Consider the following 23,922-nt stretch of genomic DNA (forward strand, 5'->3'; position numbering starts at 1 on the left):
ACTCATAGCTATTGATTCATATGTATTATATATACATATATTAATATATAATATATATATATATATATATATATATATTATTATATATTATATAATAAACATTATTTTAATTTTATTCTGCACAATTATTGTTGAAATAGTTATTATTTATGTTCAGTTTTAATATCTATTGAGTTGAAGTAACATAAGTATTATATCCCATTATTAAAAAATAAGTTCATAGGACGACAAAACAAGAACTTGTAGATAAAACTGACTTTGACCCTTATGAAACCCTTAAATACATTTTGTATGAAATTACTTTACATTTTATCTTACATGTAAAATGCATTTTATATTTTCGTTTTTAAAAATTTCAGGCACGCCAGTGTCAGTTATAGTTTGTTTTTAAAAATAAGAGTTATTCTTGATTTTTATATTTTTAAGGCAAAAATAACAGTTATTTTTGCGTTTTAAAATAAAAAGCAGAGTGTAAGAGTTATTTTCGCATGAAAAAATAAAAGGCACATGATAATAATTATTTTTGATGAATATAATATATAGCAAATTTAATTATTATTTTTTGAGTTTCATTTTAAAATGCGAATGATAATAGTTATACGGCGATTTTTATTTTTTATTGATAAATATTACGGTCCCTGCAGGACATGCAAAACTAATAGGAATGATCTGAATTGCGTTCTCTAAAATAGTACATGAAACATGTCTTTTGATGCCTTCGAGTATTCCATTATGTAAAGTTAACGTTAAGAATCGATGTTTTTAAAACCGTTATATGTGTTATGTGTTCACGTTTTAAATTTCTGATTAGTTTAGAGTTAATGGGACCGTCAGAGAACATGTAGGAAAGCGAAATTTTTGCGGTAAAATACTTACCTTTACATGTAAATATACAAGTACAAATACTGCTTCACTTCTTCCTTAGATATGGATAGTTTCGCATTTGTGTACTCTCACTTACCTATGTGCCAAGTAGATGAGAAAATTGCTGTTATCCATTTGCAAAGTGTAAATAATGCAGCAACGTTTAGGAGAAATGCTTTGTACTCAATGCACTTTGTGAAAGATTTTAGGAGCGCTACTCACATTTAGCTTGGATTATTGTGCTAAGCATTGAGTATGCATTGCACTGATATTGGTAAAGGATATTGTAAGAATCCCTACACATCTAAGGTTTAATATAATCATAAAGTTTACAAATGATGTGAAAGAAACGTAAATAAAATGTTCAAATTTATTTCCCAGATAAAAACGAATTTATCTGGAGAAATTCACGTTAATGCAGAAATTTCCATCTCATCCATTTCTGGCGTTTAATTAAAGGGGTGCTATAAAGGCAACTTGCATTGCACTCCTGTATGTTGTAAAATCTTGCACAAAAGTACAGCAAATCTATTAGTAAATGTTCTTCTCACTTAATTTATACATAAATTAATTATAACAATTATAATTATCAGTAATTATAACAAAATTCTAATTATATTATTATATTATATATGTACATGAATTCAATACCACTGGGATATCGCAATATATTTATAACTATATATAGGGACATTCAAGGAATATGTTCGTTATTTGAATGAGTTTCCATTTAATCTTTCAATAGAAGAAGATTTAAATATATTATCTATGTGACTTGTTAATTAGTAAGGAACAAAAATAGAAAACAGTTCACTCTTTCTTAAATACTTATTTACATAAATTTTATATTCTTTATATATATATTCTTTAGTAAATACATAAACAAAGAATGTTTACAAGACTAGTTATAAAAATATAAAACATTCTCTCTAGTTTAGATTTTATAAGATTTTTTAGTTCACTGTTTTACTTTAAATTTACTATGTAGGCCTGTGTTAAAAAGGTCACCTTTTATTAATCGAAAGATAAAGAGATTTAAGGCATTACCTGGTAAGTCTCACGTTGTCCAGCTGACACTTCACGTAGCGCCTATCCACATAGTGTGTCCTTCACATTTTAACAAAAGTCAAAATGAAAGGGGACCAATGCGACGAACTGAAAACATTATAGAACGAAGCGCTACTAAAGCTACTAAACAAGTTAGATGAAGAAAGAAATAAAGTTAGGAAAATATTGGAAGAAAACGTTCATAAAATACAATAAGAAATCAAAAAATCATATGATTCAAAGCTCAAAGAAGAAAGGAAGTACAAAAAAAATGAAACCGTGGTAATAAAGAGAACTCAATACGGTTCTGGGATGAAACTTAGACCGAAATACTTATGTTAGGCCTATATAACATCAATCAGGTGTTGAATCACCGTCGCTACGAACTTGAGAATATTGGTATTCATGAAGGCCCGCGTTCGTCAGTAGCCATCGCAGAAAATATAAAGTCATGAACCCAGGCGTCCGGGTCCAACGCCCAGTCAGAATAGCCACAATGTAGGAGTTCGTAAAAATAAATGCAACCCTTTCACATTTTTGTTCTGTCAGCTGTGTTAATAATAGTAAGGTTGTCATGCTCTCTGTTGGTTCCAATAATATTAATGACACGAATATTCTTTTTTGCTAATATCTGTAACTAAACCCACCCTAAAATTGGCGAACTTATCGGACTAGCCACCGTGCCATGAGCGGCTTTTGAGAGCAACAAAGTACCAATAGGCAGGCACAACAAATTTGGTATTTATAAAAAATACGTCTACATGCTCAAAAGTTATGGTGGATTATAGTTGATTTTTATAAAAAAGGATTCACACATTTATTTTTTTCTTACTTTTCATATAACAAGACCTTTTACCTACGATTTATTTCGTTTCACGGACCAAGGAATCAAATTGCGAAGTCAAGGCACTTTAGTATATAATTCTCTGTATGCATATATGTATATAATTTAAATATGTATATACATATATTTATTATAAAGGCTGTGAGTGAACAATAAAACAATTATTGATAGTTTCTTGTACTGTTGAGTGTCCTTCTTTATTGTTATGTCTACATGACAAAACTGTCCTAACAGTTTTCATCTACTAAGCCCGGTGACCTGCGTTATATATGCCTTTGCGCTTATAAATAAATAAATCAATAAATGTATAATTATTAAATGTTTTACGTGCGCAGCATTAATAAAAAATATATTAATTTTAATCAAACATGCTAAACATCCAGTTTTAATTATTTAGTTTTTGATTGTATAATGTGCAATACTAATTAAAAATTTAAACACTCGAATTGATTAGGTTCACTTGTTGGTGGAAATACGAGTATGAAAATGCATGTGTCTGTTAGGAAATGTGATAAAAATTTAATAAAAATGCCTAAAATTTCAATTACGCTAACAGCAATAAGTTTATTGAAATTAAATTTCCAAATTAATTGAGATAGAAAAAAGTATTTGCATATTTACAGCATAAAAGAGTGAAATTTAATCAAATTTGTATATTGCATATATACCAGGCACAGTCAGCATACAGCGATATATTATCGGTTAGTGTTAGTATGTCTTTCACTATTAAAATAATTACATATAAAATAACTCGGGTATCTCGTTTAGTCCTAAAAATTTCTAAATTTAACACAAATTTATTATGCATGAAAAAAAAAATACATACAATATCTGTTGTGGGGACACACAGAAATTTAATAAATAAAATATATAATATACATTAACAATATTAATAATAATAACAAGTCTTGCTCGATGTCAATGATTTCGAGTTACCTCTTATACTGGACATAAGCTGTCTATAAGTCGCTTTTGCGCCCCAACGCTGCGTCCTTTATATCAGTAAAGTTGGTTATTCTTTTTCCTAGGGGCTGCAAAACGGTATTTATTTATAACTAACGCCTTTTGACAAATTTCGGTAGGAGCTTTTCGAAGTGTAGACCCGATCCATCCAAATTTTCTTCTGCGAATTTCAAGGTTCACATCTCTTACATTTGTTCTAGTTCAAATGCATTATACAAAGATGGAACAGCGCACTGCCTTCACAAAAGAGTCATATCTAACCCAGACGAAAGCAAATACTGCTGTGAAGATTTGGGAGAGACAATGGGGAATTACAAAATATAAAGTTTTATTAAGATCGATCAATTATGGAATAGAATAAACCATGGTATTTTGTGGAAAATTTGAAAATATTAAAATCCTCAACAATTTAGACAAAGCAAATACTGCTGTGAAGATTTGGGAGAGACAATGGAAAATTGCAAAATATGAAGTTTTGTTAAGATCGATCAATTATGGAATAGAATAATCTATGGTCTTTTGTGAAAAAATTGAATATACTAAAATCCTTAACAATTCTAATCACAATCTTAATTATAAATTGCTTCTTAATTTAATGTGATTAATATTTTTACCAAAAAAAAGAAAAACTAGTGCAATGAATGTTTAAATGTTTAAACAAATAATTATTTTTGTGTATACATCAAATAAATTATTATTACACACAAACTCGAAGTGCTTGAATTTTGTCGTAAAATTTACTAATAATTAAATTTAGAATTGGATTTGGATTTATTGCGAAGAAGTTAGGAACAACAACTTCTGAATGTTGGAATGTTTGCAGGGATTTGGCGACTAACAACAATGCGACCATCATTTTGGACAACTTCCTCATGTGACACCTTATTTAAGATATCTCGTACAAGTTGAAGAAAGGCACGTTCCACATTTACATTCAATTTGGCCGAAGTCTCCAAGAAGCGTAGGTGATATTGACAAGCAATCTATTTGTTGTTTGTATTAGTCAAATTAAAATAAATTAGTTACTGGAAAGAACTTACTGCTTCACCGCGCTCCTTGCTTATAACGCGTTGTTCTACAATGTCACACTTGTTGCCAACTATCATTTTTTCAACATCATCACTTGCATGCTGTGTTAAGTATATACTATATTTTATTATAAGTATAATAATAAAAGTTATATACGTAAATAATATGATTAAATAATTGATAATAATAATGGTTATAGCATATGTAGTACTATAGTTTTATATTATTTCTCACATTTGATATGTTGACAAGCCATTTAACAATATTTTTGAAACTTCTTTCATTGGTCACATCATAAACAAGGATAACACCCATAGCCCCGCGATAATAAGAAACTGAAATTGTGTGAAACCGTTCTTGGCCAGCTGTATCCCATATTTGAACCTTTATTTTTTTGCCATCAAGCTCGACCGTCTTAATACGGAAATCAATCCCTGAAATGAAATATAATTTCTGTTACTGTTACTATTCTGTTACTATTCTGTACTAATATAATTTTTAACTGATATTAATATTACTATTATAGTTTATTTTACCAATTGTGGAGATATATGACGAAGAGAACATATTATCAGAAAAGCGATATAAAATGCATGACTTTCCAACACCAGAGTCACCAATCAACAGAACTTTGAACAAAAAGTCGTAATTTCTACCTTCCATAAAAATTGCCTTCAAATTATCCACAAAACAGAAAGGCTTGACTATATAACTTTTCTAGATTTTAAGCTCTAATATGAAAAATATTGAAGGTGTGAATCAACACTTTTCAATTTCATATTTGAATATTTTATTTAAATTTCGAAGTGTATTACAAAGTGAACTTAGTTTGTTTCAAATTAAGAAGATAAACCGGATTTTAATTAGAGGTGTAGACGTTTGCGGATTAAACCAGCACCCATTTTATTATCATAATGGATTACAAATATTTTTAAAACTTTGTACATATTGAATTTTTCTGCTAAAATAATATATACATGTTAAAAAGTGGAGAAAACACTAACTATTGAAAATATTTATATTTCGAATAATTTAAAAATAATCTTATGGTGTTATACATATATTAATGTGAGGACAATCAACAGAAGTCTCCACATAGCTCAAAAAAACTGAGGCTAGCCACGCTGTTACACATGGCTCTGAGAAATGCATTATTTATGCTACTATACTGACAGCCAACTGAATACACCAGCTTTTAATGATTTAGAATAAATAGGGATACTTTCTAATACGTAATTGTAGTTCCACCATATCTCCCAACACATATTTTGATGTTATAGCGTCGCACGAGAGTGTATTCGCAGAAGAAATGGATCTAAAACTATATCTTCAGCAACAGATTATTGTAGTGATTCCTGTGCAATAATTGGCGCAGTTAGGCAAGTGAGTGATTTCCTAGTATTTGCTATGTTAGACTTGTGATATATTTTAAGAAAAAAAGAAAGTGAATCTTTTTGTTGTGTGCCTCTTATTACTTAATAAAAACGCTCTTCTGATAAGAATCAGTCCAATGGGAGAGTACGCCGACCGGATAAAGATTTATTTCCATGATTACTGTTCTGGATTCCGTTATCATTAAGTATGCCTATATCAGATGAAGGCATTTCAGATAACATATTGCACACATTATTCAATCACTACAGTGGTATTTTGATTCAAAATAGGAGAATATTTTTTTTAAAGTTTATGTGTCTTGAAAATTAATTCTAACCAGTGGTTCTACCCACCGATTGAGCATAATATTTACCGTAAAAGTTCTTATTGATTGCAAAATAATTATTTGAACTTGTATATAATATCTATATGTGTAATTATATGTAGAAATTTCTTTATTTGCAGTCTTTATAATATAATATTTATCGTTATACTAACTAACTGAAGCAAATTTCAAAAGATGAAAATAAACAATTTTATTAGGCCAGTGTCCATTATATATAATATTTATTAATTCGTTTTTATTTATTTTATTATTTATCTTTGTATACATTTATCTTCGTTTTATCCAATCAGTTTCATATTGTAACGACACGGACACATCGTTTGATTTTGCTGAGGTATCACCCAGTCGTGGTCCGGGTTGGTGCAATAAATTTGTTTTATTGACTATTTTGAGAGCTAGTAAAAGGCCAAGGAAAAAGATGCTGGTATAAAATTAATATCTTTATTATAAATTTTTTAATACTAGGTTATAAAAGAATTCTAGTCTATAGTGTTATAATTCTAAATGGTTGGGTTGTAGCCTATGGCGTCAAAATGCCGACAGCGTTATATTCTATGATAGTACAACAATTCTAGCCTATTGTTGTGTATAGCGCAACAATATAAATGTAAACAAAAACAAATAATAAATTATGTCATGTATTTTTTGAAAGTGCTTATGCACAAATTATTTTATATTAACTAATGTAATGCGATCGCACACGGAAGAACCACCGCAATGCAAGTAGAATATTTGGTCATAGCAAGTATGCAATTGCTATTTGACACTTTTCTTTTCTGTGCTACTATTCTGCACTTGTCGATATGACACACTTGAATGTGTCATAATATTTTCTAAGCATTGACGTGGGTCAACCTTTTTAGTGCCGCCGCAATTAAAATTATTAGGAAAATATTTGTAAATTATTGTAAAACATTTTTGTATAAATAGTTTGGAAAATTGTTAATAAAATTCAGATTTTAAACTGAGCTCGAACAGCTTAAACAAAAGTCTCAAAACTTATTTTTGTCTCGGCATTCTTGGATGCCTAATAATGAGCAGATTTCTTCCTGCTAATCCTAATGAGAAGAAAGTAATAAATTCGAAAAATAAAAATCTTATAAAGATATAAAATAAAAATAAAAATAATATATTTTGTATATGAAAACAAAATTTATTATTACACTATGGCGTCAAGATGCCGTCGGCGTTATAAACTACTAGTCTACATTTGATCTATAGTATCAGAATATCACTGACGTAAAGTTTCTCTGGCGATGTAGCGATGATGTCGATGTCTAGTCGATCCAATGTGCTAGTACTAAGTGATCATTTATTTTTTTGTATTCTTTTTTTTTGCAGTAGGTGGAAAGCATCCAAGGCCACAGTATGATACTGGAAGCACCTCTTAGGAATGAGCATAAAAGATTGCTTATAGCGTATACAGCGGATACAACACTATTCCATTAATATACTCGTAGTAATAAAATAAATAAAAAATGTTTACATTACAATATTTATTTGCGTGAAGTCTATAGTGGTACCAGGCTGTAACTATTAATGGAGATATAGTAATAATGCCTGCACTTATGGATCTAAATTTTAGGATATCTTTCACACTGAAGTAATAACTGAATAATAAAATTTTTATGGTGAGTTTTTCAATTGTTATTATTACAGAAACTTGTTACGTTTCAGTGGAATCACTGAAATATTCATTATTTCAAACTTCTAATCATTACTCAAAATTCTACCATTTGACTGCGACGGTTTCTAAAGATTAGAAAAATAAATTTTAACTGAAAAGAACCACAAACAGAATGAAAAATGCCATTAAATTAATTGAGTTCCCGAAATATGGAAAACAGCAATTGTTGGAAATGACTGCTATGTACTATGACTGCGTGTGTTGGCATTATCGTTGTTGAGGAAGTTGGCAACATAGTGGCACCCTCATCAAACATTTGCCCGAACTTGAAAAGTTGTAGTCACTGTTGACATTTGCCGTGTCTGTCCATGATTTCGCAATCCATCACAATGCTCGGCGGCAATACGACGGCGGTTGGTTGGTATGTGTAACTTTGTTAAACCTGCCGAAAGCAAATTAACATTTACACCAAAGTTATGCTCGTAAAGTAGAGTTCATTCTGCGTTTGTTGGTATTAGTGAGGTTTGTGTATAAGGCGGGCGTCCTGATGGCTGCGTGCACATATAGGACCTTCAGCGCGGGCATGTGTATTAAACATTTTGACATGCCATAACTTTCAACAAAGTTTCACATATTTTTTATGTTGGCTCTTTGGGTGATGAATAATAATTTCAGTAATAAATTGAGATATTCTTTCAAAGTTTTCACAGTGTAATGGTATCATTTAAAAACTTGACATTGTTATAATTTTTGATTCGCGCCTCTTCTCTGCCTAAACTCCTCTCTATTAACATTGTGTAAATAATTTCAACTTTTTAATTTGCTATCAAAATAAATATATTGTATAACCTGTGCTTGCTTCCTTTCCGAGTTGTAACATTTTAGATTATTTACTCAAGGTATAATAGATGTGCAAAAGTTTAGTTTCATAACTACGAAAATAAAAACGCCCCCTCTAAATGACACCAACTCTGAAGATACCAACTCTGAACTCTGAAGATATACTTAAATGACTGCAATTCTACTCTATTGTAGGTACAAGCATAGACAGAATCTTTAATAGTAGAATATTCCGAATAGACTGAACTCTCTTCTTCAAACTTTTCTAGAATACAAAATATATAGGCTTAGTAAAATCATGTCATAATTTGTTCGATTATTCGGGTGCGTATTTCACATTATAATAGATAACATATCTTAAGGATATTCTATGTTTCGAATTGGTTTAATTAGTGAAACTGTTATGATGTCCTTGACAGAAAGTTAACTATTTTTCGCATTATTATTTAAAACAAGCTCCAGTTTCTTTGTATTACTATTCCATAAAGCTCTTCTTCATAGTAGTCCCGTAGTAGCTCAAGAAACAACATTTTGTGATAGCATTTTTAGTTGAATAATCTAAAAATTTTCATTGAACAATTTCAGTTCGAGTATTGGTTCCCTTTTTATTAATTAAACAACAACTTTGTTGTTTCTTTTTTTCTAATAAACTTTTTTTCAACGAAGAGAAAGGAAAAGCCCTACGATTAACACATTTCGCTGCATATTTCTCTTGAATTTTTGTAGTGCGAATTTATAGAGTTTCCATTAGCAACATTAAAAATAGTCCTCACACTCACACTCACACTCACACCCACAATTACCGACTACCGACTACCAAATTCCGTACACACATTCGTATTATAGAGTCTTGATTTGAAATGGGGCTATGATTGCCCCATTCTGGCTCTTCAGGGTTGGTTCAGTATTATTATTTTTGAAAAGTTTTTAGTTGTTTGTTTGTATTTTAAATACACGTATTTTTTTGTTTTTGTTATGAAATGTGTAAATATATATATATATATATATATATATGTATGTATTAAATATAATTTAATGTGCACATGTGGAATTTGTTTTTTTTTTTTTTATTGCGAAAGGCAAAAATTTTATATGAAAACAAAAATAATGTTTAATTTACGCTTTCCACTCCGCGTTTTCATTAAGCGTTCACATTTAAATGCTAAATTAAAGTGAAAATATGTTTTATGTTTTCATTAATTTTCAAAATTAATTACGAGAATTAAATGGTGAAAATGTTTCCTTTTTAATTACAATGAAAGATTATTTAAAAACTTTTTCATACAGCAAATAATTAATAAATAAATGTTTGCTTGTAATTTCAACTGAAAAAGTATTTTAACACTTCACCTTAATTAATTACAATGATTGTGTTTTTATTGTACATTGATTTCAATAGACAAAATTATTATTCAAGTCATTCGAGTTTTCACTACTCATAAAGTCATTAATATCGTGAGCTTTCATACAACGATGGACAAAAAAAATAATTAATTATTTTTTAATTGACTTTTTTATGTATAAGTCACAAGCTATAGTCATACACATCTGAAATGTAAATGTGAATGTAAATACAGTCCAACTTTCAAAGTAAGGCTTTCCGATGACTCTTCAAAGTGCCTTGGTATATCCGCACAAATGATATGCGAAGAGACCATAAAATATTCGCGAAAGTCGACGGACTCTCTTACATAGCACGATGTAATCTTAGAATAATCTGTAGCCGCACGGGGCAGTACGCAGATCTCAGATCAATAATCAAATAATCACAAAGGTTTTGAGGAATACATAAGTTAGTCAGTGAGAAAGGTGGGACTCTGCAGATAACCCTCAGCTATTAAAGAATAAAAGTGCCCAGATTCAATATGAACATAAACAGTCAAACTTCTCTATATCGAATTTTCGCATAACGAATTCCTCTCTATAACGAAGGTTTGTTGAAGAAGCAGCGATTTCTTAATAAATTCTTTCGTGTATTTGAATATCTCCATAGCAAACCTCTCTATAGAGAATTCCTCTTTATAACGAAGTTTTTTCAGGTACGGACACAAATTTTTACATACAAAAAACCTCTCTATAACGAATCTATACGAAAGCAAGTTAAACACTCAACTAACACGTTTTAACTTATGAGAAACTTCTTTGTAATCTGTATTATAGTCGATATGAGCTTGTGGATATGTAATTCGGGCACATTTTTAGCTCGGGAATAGAATAGGTGAAGGGGGAAGACAAAGAACATCCTATGCATTTGCTAACGGTAAAAATTTTAAATGAAAGAGTAATCACCAAACACATGTGTATTGTATTTATTTTTCAATCAGTACTTTTGTACTTTTTTTATTTTTCAAGCACATTTTTCTTTTTTTAATCGTTGCCTTATCAAAATAAATAGCCGGCATTGAACCCTACCCTACTAGAGGGTTTTATCCATTTTGACAAAGTATTGATGACTTCACAGTTCCAAAAAGGTGTTATTAGATCGATTTTTATTTCATTTTTGATTAATATAATTTCAACTATTTTTCATTAGAGTTTTACTTGTGCAAGTTCTTTTTGGTAAGATATTTCTGGTTACTTAACTAAAACACAAGGAGAACTAATAAAATCAGAGCTATCCATGAAATTTAATGCTTCGTACTACCCACAATCACGTATTGACTCTTAACTCCTGTTCACTTCCAACGCTCTAAACCATTATTTGATTTGGTTATTATGTCTGTTATGTGATAATTATCAATTTCAATATTCACTAATTCTGATAGATAAGCAATTTGTCTTAATTGCTGCCACATGACTCATGGGCCGTAATGGAAAATATGTTTTGTCCATGACAGTCTATCGGACATCTCTAACTCAGGCCGTGTAGCTGATAAGCAGGGGATGGATGTCAATTAAATAAGGCACGGATACACAATAGAATGCACTAGAATAGCAAATATGTGTGAATCCTGTATAGTTTGTTATTTAATTGTTGAACTGCAGATTTTGATTAGTTGTACTGCAACTAAAGCACATGCAAAATATAACCGCCCAATAGGAAAGCTCCATCTCTATCCCACTAGCTATGTATGGAGATGACGAGAGGCACACATAAACGATGTGCACATAGTGCAAGTGAATTATCATCAGCAAATTATAATTTAGAAAATTACACATAATTCCCATTTTGGGATTAGACATATTGCAGTACAATGAGTGATACAAATGCATCCGAATTATTTGAAGGTTGGCAGAGCCATGGAATAATGATGCAATTGATTCAAAAACGATTGTTGGAAAGTAAATATCAGATACAGCAACACAATTGACAGGCATATTTAATACTCATTCGATACTCATGCATATATGGTTCCAGTTTACGATTGTCAATGGGGCAGTTCGAAAGGAAAAATATTCAATCAATTCATTCTGGAAACGTAACAGACCTCAACTTAACCAAGTCGATATTCTCGAATACGCGTGGGCATACAACAACAATTTCTTTGTTGCCATCTGTTTGTTTTTGTCGGTCAATGTTGCCAGCATAGTAAATATTTCCGATAAATTGATTTCAACACATAAAACCTGGAACATTGGCATGCAACAAATATGCGGTCAATGCTGATTGTGGCCACAAACATTTGGAATATTTCGAACAACATTTATTTCATTATTTGCAAATTATTTACTATTATTGGTTTATGTGTTATTGTTGATGTTGATGTTCCAAATTTTGGCTTTTTGTGGTTGATAAAGTTCAAAATTTGTTGCTTGTACCGAAAACTTTGTGTGCAAACTTTGTACGTATGAGTACTGCAAATATTAGTCCTACTATACTATAAATACGAAATTATATCGTCCAACGTTTTTAATAAATTGAAACAAAATTTTTTTCATCCATGAATTACTTTCAGTATTATGTTGAGGCTAGTTGAGTCAGAGCACTTGAGCACTTTTACTCTCTATTAACTGCCCTTATACTCTATATTAACGCCTTGACTGGATTATTGTTTGTCACTTCATCAGACTAAGCAATAACTGACCTCAGATCTGCATGCCTCCCTGTCAGTTTTCATAAATAATTTCAGGGCTCTACCCTTCGGATCAATCTTGAGATCTCTGAGGATGTCATTCGTCCTAATATACCACGGTATCTTGAAAAATCTTCTCCGATCGCTTTAATTTAGATATTCAACAAGTTAATAAACTCAAAAATTTCTGATATAGTTTTAGATATATGATTATGATTTAGGACCAAAGGATTTATAATCAAATGATTTCATCATATGATAAAATGATTTCAATTTGGGATCAAAAAACTTGAGATCGAATGACTTGTACAAAAATATAGACGCGAAGTATACAGCAATTAAAAAAATATATTTGTATTTTTTGTAACTATTATGTTAGTCCATAGTTCTCATAATGTGATAAATGCTGGGTAAGTCAATAAGTATGCAGTAAAAATAAAATCCCATCTTTATTTAAGGACTTAATACTCCTTATTACGTATTGAAAGTCATTCAATTGACAATCGAATTGTTAGTGGTAACTTTATACCCACGAAATAAGAACCAGCACTTGAAATCCTTATGCAAGGGCTTGAGATATTTTCGAATGCAGTACACTGTGGCACAAATCAGGCATATTACAGAACAACTTTTTTTTATTGGGAATCAACAATGACGGTGCCAACTTCACACAGAAATAAATATTATAATCTACTTATTTATGTTTGTATATAACAAAACACACTGCATCATTCTATAGTTTTATCAAAATATGCTTTAATAACTGTTTAAAAATGTAAATTTTTCATTTTCATTTGAATGACTCACTCTTGATAATCTTCACAATCAATTAAATTTTAAAAAAGGCTATCAATTATTTTCTCGGAACTCCAAATAATAGTAATTCATCATCAGTCAAAACACCTTTAGGTAACTCACACAGTTCATCATAAGGAGTTTTCTTTAGTATGCGCAAACGTTCCGTAGCTATTTCCTGATTCTTCAAGTCTTGTTTCTTAAGATCATCGAAATAGTCTTGCATTTTTTGTATAGCGGCTTGTTTACATTTTTCTTTCTTTTCTGCTATCAATTTAAGGTTAGAATGCTTAAAGTCATATATTTTATCAGTGCGATTGTCCTCTACATTCTTAGTTTCATGAGCTTCTTTACGTCTGTATAGTTCCATAAAAGCTTCGCATACGTAAGTGTCATGTTGTCTTTCCATTGCTTTACGTACTTCACTCATACATAATTGATCATACGCTATAATGTGATCGATCTTCTTTTTCTCTCTGGCTATAGCATCTTTTTTCTTTTGATCTATTTCCTCTTGATATATGCGTTCATCAATGAGCAATTCCAACTGTCGTCGTTCTTTATCCTCGTGCGATGTTATCCACTCATTTAAACTGTTAAACACCGGTTCTGTTCTCTCTTGCCTTCGAGCCACAGCTGCCATATAATTATTTCTTACATTTTCTCTTTTGGAATCCAATTGATCTAAAAATGGGCGCCCGACTATTGCTGTCAACTTCTCGAAGTGTTCTTTCTTTTCCTTTCTTTCCAATTGAATAATATCTAAAAATTTAGCTATTTCTTCTTTACGATCCAATTTCTTGTGTCTTCTTGTAATTTTTTCTAAAGCTCTTTCTTCTTCCATTTCTCTTAACATTTTAAAAACCCTTTCACGTTCTCGCAACTTTTCTCGAAATTCTTCTTCTTCCTTTTCTTTTTGAATTCTTATTTGTTCTACAAGTGCTTCAGTATGTTTAATAAACTTTGCTTTTTCATCTGCTTCTTTTTGCTGAGCAACTTCTTCAGCTTTTTTTATATCTTCCAAGTACTGTTTAACTTCTGCTGCATTTCTGAGAGCAAGGTCAACCCTTTCTTTTTTTATCAATTCCATTTGCTTAACAACGTGAGCTGACATTTTTGCTAAATGCAGTTCTTTATTAAGGCAACGCAACTCATGATGCTCCACATTTAACCTTTGCCGACGCTTTTCTTCAAGAAAAATTTGTCGATCTTGCTCTTTCGCCTTGTCAATTAATATGCCTAATTCAGGAGGTTCACATTCACACCTATATTTAAGAAGTGCGGCTCTAGCTTGCTTGTCCGTATACTGCTTATCAGCAAGTACACCCATAATAATCCTTCTATCCTTTGGCTCACATTTTCTGTACTTCGGCATAGCAAAATCCGGCAATTTACTTGTGATAAAACGCCGAAGGCGTTCCTCCGAGATACCAATTGGATTTGAGTCATTTAGCGTTAAAACAGGTTCAGGAACTGCTTTTACTACGCGTGGCACCGGCGTTGGACTTTTTTTTTTGTCGCTATCTTGCCCTTCAGTTTGAATATTATCGTTGGAATCAATTATTTTTAAGTCATATGCTTCTGAGTCATGTGCCACCAACTGCGCTGCACCATCAATTGGTTCATTAACCAATGAGGTTTGATTTAAGAGTTCAGCACCACTTGCATTCTGTGTCTGCATTTTAGTAGAGTTATTAGTCGTTTAAGCCTTGTGTATGTGTCTTAAATTTTATTTAAATTAATACGAAAAAACCCGTTAAAATTTGCAATATAACCAGTCAGTGAAACAACTATTTTCGTTGTGTAAAAATATATTGTGTTTAATCTGAATTTGTTGATACGATAAAGAAAAAATTAAACTTTAAATTATTAATTTTGAAACAAATGACTTCACTTTTTTCAAATGATATGCGCACTAAGATTGTATTATGTATCTTGTGCCTACATAAGTAGTTTTAAGTTTTGTGTATCTCTTTCAAATAGTTTCTGCTATCGATAGAATCCCCTGCGCATATGCACATACGGAATAGGCTCCTAGAGTAGGCTCTTATATATTCTTACGAAAGGGACAAAAAACTCTGTAAAGTAGGTTCTATACTACATTTTATTGACGCAACGTGCTCAGAGACCTACTCTGAATCCAGAAGGGGGCACAATAGACTCGACGGTCGCTGTGCCATATCCCCTAACAATACTATAATAGTACTGCTATCGATAATATCGAATTAGGACAATCAAGTGCATTATTCACAAAGTACATGATACAATTAGTTTTCGCTTGTTGGTAAATCGACATTATTCAGGTTGTGGTCTCACGTAAAAATTAAACCAATATAACAATATTTATATTTTCGTTGGATATAAGCAATTTACCAAGCGTCAGTACATAAAGAAAACCTAAGCTAAGAAGCATCACGCCTGATAGGTTTTATGTTTGCTGAAAAATCATTTAACTGCTTAACAATAATAGTTTGATTAGGTGGTCCATCGTAAAGAACATAATTTGGTAAATGGCAGCGCAAGCTCGCCGTGGCATCCTTTTATAGTTACCTGGCATATGCTTGGTTATAAACTATTACGATTAAATTCAGTCTCAACTTAGGACTTTACAACAACACCTTCTTATTGCCGTTGTGAATATCATCAGCCCCACTTGATTGTGACCGAAATATTAAAAGGCGTAGTTATTATTGGGTTTCTTTGCTCATAATTTATTGTTAAGTATTAAATAAAATTGACATTTAATAAGTTAATAATAATGATATAAAATTTTAATATATATGTATATGGGCAAAATTGATGTTGAATTGAATGTTAGCTATAGCTGGAGCTGGAGGTAGCAACCAAGTGATTCGGAAAGAAATAGTTGTCCTTGGCCTTGCCGTGAGCTTTCAAATGGGTATTCTATGGATTTTGCAGTTCATCTGTACTTACTCACCAATTAACTACACATACGGCACTTGCTATCGTTTACTGCTGCACTCAGTCGATAGAGGTGACAAAAAACAGTGGTTCCTGATGCTTGAATTCTAGAAGTTTAGTAGCTAGCGAAGTGGTTTATGTGCTAATAACCTGCATACTTACGTCCGACTTAAGCTATAGCAGGCTTCAAGATAATTATTTTTTCTTATCTTCTTATTTCTGACCATTTGACTAAATAATTCGGTTTGTCTGTAAGACTTTAAGTTCACCGATATTTTGTGATGCATATATTTATGTTAAATAAGAAAAAGTTAAATAAACTTACTAGTAATAATGAGATATGCAATAAATGCAGTGAAAACAGTATGTCTTCCAAAATTAAGACACAAGCGTATTAAGTAGAAAACACATCTGCTTGAAACTCTAAGAGATGCGCGACCTTCGCCCCAAATCAGAATTTGTGGGAGTTTTGTATTTGCCGTCAACTCACTTGCGGATTAATGGAAGTGAAATTGTGAACCTGCGATTAGTAGAGGTAACTGTGAGGCGAACACGCACTGACACATATTTTGGATGACGGAAGCAGGTTGCTGTGGTATGCTCAGATTGCTGATTTATACCTCAAATTATTTATTGCGCTTGTGGTATCTGTGCAGTGTAGGATGTGCGATTTGGGCACCTATCCGGATACGTAACAATAGCTGAGTTCTAAGCTTGTTGTGTTCGTATTAGTCTCTTCATACATGTTTGCACCTTCATTAATTTAATACATTATCGTAATAATAGCTTTCACACACCAGTAACTGCACACGCATAGTAATCGGTTTGAAAGCGAAAGTTTTGGTTATATTAAATGTAAAGATAATTATATTGCTTATACAGCGAGTTTATTTTCAAAGATTTTAGAATAAAAGCAATAAATTTAGATTTCTGCCATGTTTGTCTAGAGTACGTTTACACACCAGCTTTAGTTTAAATTCAAGAACCTAAATAAATATACAACATAAATACATGCCACCACATAAGTATGTACCACATATAAAATGAACAACAATTATTTGGGTTTATCTAAGGGTGATGGAGATGGAGATGATCGACAAGCGCCGTCGGAGAGAATCATTTCTTTAGATCTAGCAAATATCAAATACTTTGAATAATACGATTAACTATTAAAACTCGTGCTTACAATTGTTTTTATATTTGATAACTAATGATTGAAAGCAACTGATTATTGTCTATTTATTATTAGTTCGTATGGTGTTTGAATATTTTCGATACCATCAATCAAAACATCAAACTACTCAAAACTTAATAGCCCAAATAATATTTGAAATACTATATTAATATGAGTTTATATATTAATACACTGATACTTAAAATAGTATTTCCATAGACTTGACTTTTAATAAAATTGAATATCTAGTTGGATCACATATGCAGATACTTTACAATTAACTTGACCTATAATAATTAAATCTTGTATCTTCTAATGAAATAAATCCACCAAACACATGCGTGAATCGCAAGATTCATTCGTTGCGTGTGTTAAAGTATATATCTCCGCAAATAAGTGCAATATAGTTACTAATACGCTATGTGGACCCAAATTTTGAATGATATATTTTAATTTGAAAACTTTTGCGCATTTCTCAATTTTTTTTTTGCATATTTTCCACTTCACACTATGATGTGTAATGCTAATTCCATGCTTTAAGATACTAAATTTGCCATTTAAGTGCAGTTCCCAGAGGAAGCGCAAATTCAACGCGCCATTCCGCTGAGAGGCGGTAATAAAGCGTCGTCTAAATTGATATTAAAAGGATTCTGCACTATTGTAATAATACATTTATGAGTATGAATAAGTATGGCATCAAAGCATACACTGTCTTTGAAATCATTTGCAAATATTCTCACACAAATAAGGTTTCTAGGCTGTGCGAAATAAAAGTTTAAAACACGAAAAACGGATTTGAGTGTTAACGATATAGCCAGTCATCCTTCTGGTAAATGAATTTTTTCTACCCTTTGTTTTCCCAAATTCATACATTTTTATGAATATGGACTTTCCAACTTCGCTATTATGCCCATCTACGGAATACCTACAGCGATAAATATACAAATGTGTCTAAGTGTGTATGTGATATCTGACGTATGCTTGTTTTCTCAGCTTTCCGGAGCATTCATTAAAATATTGCCCTGGTTAACCGCATTACAAAGTGAACATTTGTGGTTGAGGCCAAAGAAAAGTGGAAATTTTATAAATGCCAGAAAAGTAGGATTCGCATGAGCATAAAATAAAATGAAATAAAATAAAATAAAATAAAGCACTATAAATGTTAAGTACGTAAAAGGTATTTCACATTCAATGTTACACACATTCGTAGGTGCATATATACGTATGAACGTATGAACGTATATAGAAACTATAGTTATTTTAGCTAAAGTTAAGCAAATATGCGCACACGAAATGTTGAAGGCATTAAGTACACCATTTGGAGCCAAAGGGAACATCACCTTACATTAATTTCCGTTGCATCACATCATCATATTACGGGGTGATGTTGCATTTAATGCAATTTTTGAGTTACCTGCCAAAACCTTTCGGTTTTCGGTTCAGTTTAGGTAAGTTTAAATTAAAAACAATAAATAATCACGTAAATACAGTGCAATTGAAGTGGATGCGCTGCTCATGAGCGATTTTCAATTTTCATTTTGTATTTTTATTTGAATTCTTGACATTTCAACTTCATGATTTCATAACTTCACATTCTGCATTAGTGTATCTACTCGTATACATGCAGAAATTTCGTCATATTACAATCACGTTTGTATGTGACTCAACATAGTCTTGAAAGAGGAATAAAAATTCGAAAAACTATATAAGATACCAGCACAAACATGTAACACTCATGCTAAACACAAATTCTTCACAAATCATCCTCTGATTAAAGTCCAGGAAAGATTTGCAAGTCATATGAGTTGAGCGACGACGGACATTCAGTAAAAGTAAAACTTATTCACAATATCAAGCATTATTTCGAAAATAGAAAACAACGATTTTGAGTATTTATTTAAAAGTAATAAAAACATCTCTAAAATATCTGCAGAGTATTATACAAATTAGTCAGCAGCACATATATAACATTCATCCTACTAGAAGTACTAAACAATGTTGGGTGCATCAATATGGCTCTTTGCGTCAATTTTCTGTTTTGCCATGACTACGACTACAAGTTATAGCTATAGCGGGCACAATTCTGTGATTCAAAAAAAAATTAAAAATTTAATTAAAGTTTTTTAAATTAAGATTTTGATATTTTTTAACTAAGTAGCGTATCAGACATTAATTCTGATATACATAATCATATATATATTCGGAGTTGGTTACGCGCAGATATCTTAGTTCGTGTGACTGAAAGACTAGGGAGTAGTTGTTATATATACACCTTTTCTTTTTCTTTTGATATCTTTGAAATCTTTTTTCTAAAAAACATAGTTTCAGAACACAAGTTTAATCAATTTAGTACGTTGTTTTTTTTTCCTCTCTTACTCGCTCTTTTCATGTATCTAAATATAGTCAAACCTCTCTATAACGAAGTCGTTGGTGCCTGGGAATTATATACGTATTTATTTTTATTAATTAATTTAATTTACTATTATTTATAATTTCAATTATTATAATTTATTATCTCCATAAAAATCTGTTATTTTTGCTTGTTTAGACATTTTAACTTGTTCCTTGTCAAGAAACTCTTCCAACAAGTTAATAAACTCAAAAATTTCTGAACCTCTCTAAACATTCAAGAGCACACATATGTGTTTTAGTGATCACTCTTTCGTTTAAAATTTTTACTATGAGCAAATCCACATGATATTTTTTTCCTTTCTCCCTCACCGATTCCACTTACGAGCCAAAACTGTACCCTTTCCTATTATAGACCCAATAACATATCCACAAGCTCATATCGAGTGTGATACAGATTGCAAAGAAGTTCCTTTTAACTTAAAAATGTTAGTTGAGTGTTTAACTGGCCTCGAATAAATTCGTTATAGAGAGGTTTTTTTATATGTAAAAATATAGAGAACAGAGGAATTCTCTATAGAGAGGTTCGCTATATTGAGATTGAAATATACGAAAAAATTTAAAAATCGCTGTGTCTTCAACAAACCTTCATTTTAGAGAGGAATTCGTTATACGGAGGTTCGCTTTAGAGAGCTTTATTTTACTTCTGTAGGCTGAAATCTGAATTACATTCTTATATCCAATTATTTTTCGATTTACTAGTCTACCATTATTTAGAATATAGAATATTAGTAATGGAACGTTTGCTGGTATTTTTAAACAATAACAATGTCTTGGGTTCCAATTGACGAAATGCTATGAGTATGAAATACATTGGCCTAATTTATCGGTAATATTAACTAGATTGATCCGGAAATTAACAATGTCAATTCAACCCTTGTGATATTGTACATGCTATAAAGCAAGTCTTCACACCATGTTGGTATTAAATAATATTATATAATTAACTTAGTTAACTTTGATAAATAATTTTAAATAAAATTAAAGCAATATAAAGCAATAATATATATTTTTTTTTTGAATAGAAACAAAATTTAAACTAATTGTGTCAATAATTTGAGCTAGTAAATAAAAATTTTCAAGTTTTCGCCAATTAGTCAAAATCTGTCTTGTATTTTGCTTTTATTTATCCCTAGGAACACAAATACTCACTAAAATGCCTTCCCTAAGTGAACAAGAACTTGATGAGTACGCTACTGCTTTTGCTTCATTTGATACTGGTTCTGGGACTATAACATTTGAAGAATTAGGTGTTATTATGAGTTCCCTCATCACACCTCCGACTGAATCACAAATTGAGCGCATGGTTACCGATATTGATCCTGATAGCAACGGTAAGGTGTACTTTGCAGTTTTTCTCACTATTATGTCCCGCCATGTTAAAGTCGCTGATACTAGAAAGGAAATCTCTAATGCATTTCGAGTTTTTGATAAGGAAGGTACAGGCTTCATGCCAACTGATAAGCTTAGATATATTATGACTAACATAGGCGAGACCCTTACTGATGAAGATGTAGACAAAATGCTGTCTGAGGCTGAGATTGATGAGAATGGGCTACTAGACTATGAGAAACTAGTTGATGTTATGTTTTCCAAGTAAATTGTTTTAACCAAAAGTCTATTTCTTTGACCTTTGACCGATTCAAGTCATGTTTCAGGGATGTTGTTTGATAAATGGAATAACTTGAATATATGTACGTGAACATATTATTTTTTAAAATAAATAATAAAATTAGTATAATTAAGGCCTAAATTATATTTAATAGAAGTCATTATCGTATTATAAAGAAATTATGCACAAAAAATGTAATAGCATTTGACATTCCATCATAAAAATAAATGTACATTATTTTAAAGGTTTTTAGTCAAATTTTTATATCATTGCAAAATAGTTCCGGAATCTGAGAAAGCTCATCGAATTACCAAAATACGTAACATTACACATATGTACAATTAATTGATTGGTGGTGGGAAAAGGTCACAGAGCTATTTCTAAAGATTCCAATTAGAGATCTTGAGGTGTTGATAAGCCACGAAATATATGGATAAAAAAGCTTACGATAGCTCATAATCAATTAGCGAGTTGCTTTAATAAGATTTTATTGCTATCCAACTTTCATGTAGCGTTTTTCATAACCTATTTTTTAACAAACGGTTTTCCGTATGATCAAAATTCCAAGAGCATAGCATGGCAGATATTTAATATAAATATGTCAATGGCTCCTCATTGCTAATTGCAATATTATGTTTAATTGATGAAAATAACTCTATCTCCAAGTTGATGAAACTCCAACATAAAAGTATAATTTATTTGATATTGAATATTATGGCCCACTACGAAGAAAGTGGGCAGCAAATAAATCCATAGTATTACTCGCTTCTGAATAAGAGCATCCATTAGTGTTGATCGGACGCATAACTGAATAGCAGTTGTTATCCATACGTAAGATTTAAAAAGTAAAAAGAAGATATCTGCCATAGCTGCAGTTGAAAAAAAAAATATATTGCCTGTATTATATTACCTTGTTACAATACGACCAATAAAAAGCACCTTAGTCGGTATAATTATTATTATGGCATGTTCTGTACAATATTTGATTGTATAAACTTAGCCTACTCACAAAGACTTGGTACAAAAGTTTTCCAACTTTCTATTTCTAGCGATATATCTCAGTTCAGCTATCAATTTATTCGTTTTATTGTTTAAGATTCTACGCTAAGAATTGCGTGGCCGTCCTCGAGTTCTACTGCCTTGGGGATTCCAGGTTATTTCCGCATGTGTTACGTCAGTTCTGCTTTAGCATAACGTGTGTCCAATCCACTTATATTTCTGTTGTCAAATTTCTTTCTCGAGGGGCTCCTGCATAGTTCCACGCCAAAGTCGCTCATTTGAGATAACTCTCGGCCACTGAGATAACTGAAACTAATTTTTTTGAAATGTTTAAGCGCATAATATATGAGATATGAGATACAAATATAATATAATAATTACTGACATCTAACGCATAATTACTACTGTTAGAGATAAAGTAGTACCAATAACCAAGACTTTAACAAGCTCTTCTCTTCGTAAGCAATAAATGAAATAATATTCTCTTATTTTTAGTTTTATGAACAGTATTTCTTACGAAAACATTTTCTTGATAAATTAACTTTGCGGCATTAAATTTATAAAATTGTTTTTTCTCCGTAGAACCCGACTTATACAGTTGTTTTTTTCCCAGTTAACAGTACTTATTCTTGCAACCACCACTGACACCTTAAGACAAGACACATCAACCTCACTAAGCACAGTAAACAGTGGAATATCAAAATATTAAAGGATATTTCCACTTCATTGGGGAAAAGCAAAAAATTAATATGAAAAACTTTTTTAATAAAAATGCCTTTGCACTTCAATTAAATGTCGAGACGACTTTCAAGTTCAAACTTAGCACCTTTCCCGAACGGCAGCGCCTCCACCAACAACAATCGAAACAAGGAACACGGAAAATGCGAACAGAGTACCAATCCAGGCAAAAGAACACAAATGAACAAAAATTAAAAGAAAAACTTTTTCCGAAAACTTTTCCAACTTCTAAATCGCTCCAATCAATTTTATTACATATATACAACCAACTATATGTATAAGCACGTAGGTATGTATATATGTTAGATGTTTACAGATATAGTAAT

The 23,922-nt window shown here is 31.3% G+C and overlaps 3 protein-coding genes across 3 annotated transcripts; 1 reads left to right on the forward strand and 2 right to left on the reverse strand.

Moving 5' to 3' along the window:
* Positions 1 to 4,403: 4,403 nt before the first annotated feature.
* LOC119689756 (ras-related protein Rab-10-like) lies at positions 4,404 to 5,493 on the reverse strand. Its single transcript, XM_038104657.1, has 4 exons — positions 5,284 to 5,493; positions 4,982 to 5,181; positions 4,759 to 4,848; positions 4,404 to 4,701 (listed from the first exon to the last, which is right to left on the reverse strand). The coding sequence occupies exons 1-4, from the start codon at positions 5,408 to 5,410 to the stop codon at positions 4,504 to 4,506; spliced, it is 615 nt and encodes a 204-aa protein (XP_037960585.1). The 5' UTR covers positions 5,411 to 5,493; the 3' UTR covers positions 4,404 to 4,503.
* Positions 5,494 to 13,661: 8,168 nt separating this feature from the next.
* On the reverse strand, positions 13,662 to 15,572 carry LOC119662310 (meiosis-specific nuclear structural protein 1-like). Its single transcript, XM_038071905.1, has one exon. The coding sequence runs from the start codon at positions 15,421 to 15,423 to the stop codon at positions 13,801 to 13,803; it is 1,623 nt and encodes a 540-aa protein (XP_037927833.1). The 5' UTR covers positions 15,424 to 15,572; the 3' UTR covers positions 13,662 to 13,800.
* A 5,831-nt stretch (positions 15,573 to 21,403) lies between these two features.
* Positions 21,404 to 21,847, forward strand: LOC119688195 (calmodulin-like). Its single transcript, XM_038102878.1, has one exon. It carries the CDS (start codon positions 21,404 to 21,406, stop codon positions 21,845 to 21,847), a length of 444 nt encoding a protein of 147 aa, XP_037958806.1.
* The last annotated feature ends 2,075 nt before the right edge of the window (positions 21,848 to 23,922 follow it).

Source organism: Teleopsis dalmanni, chromosome X, assembly GCF_002237135.1.
Source record: "Teleopsis dalmanni isolate 2A chromosome X, ASM223713v2, whole genome shotgun sequence".
NCBI lineage: Eukaryota > Metazoa > Arthropoda > Insecta > Diptera > Diopsidae > Teleopsis > Teleopsis dalmanni.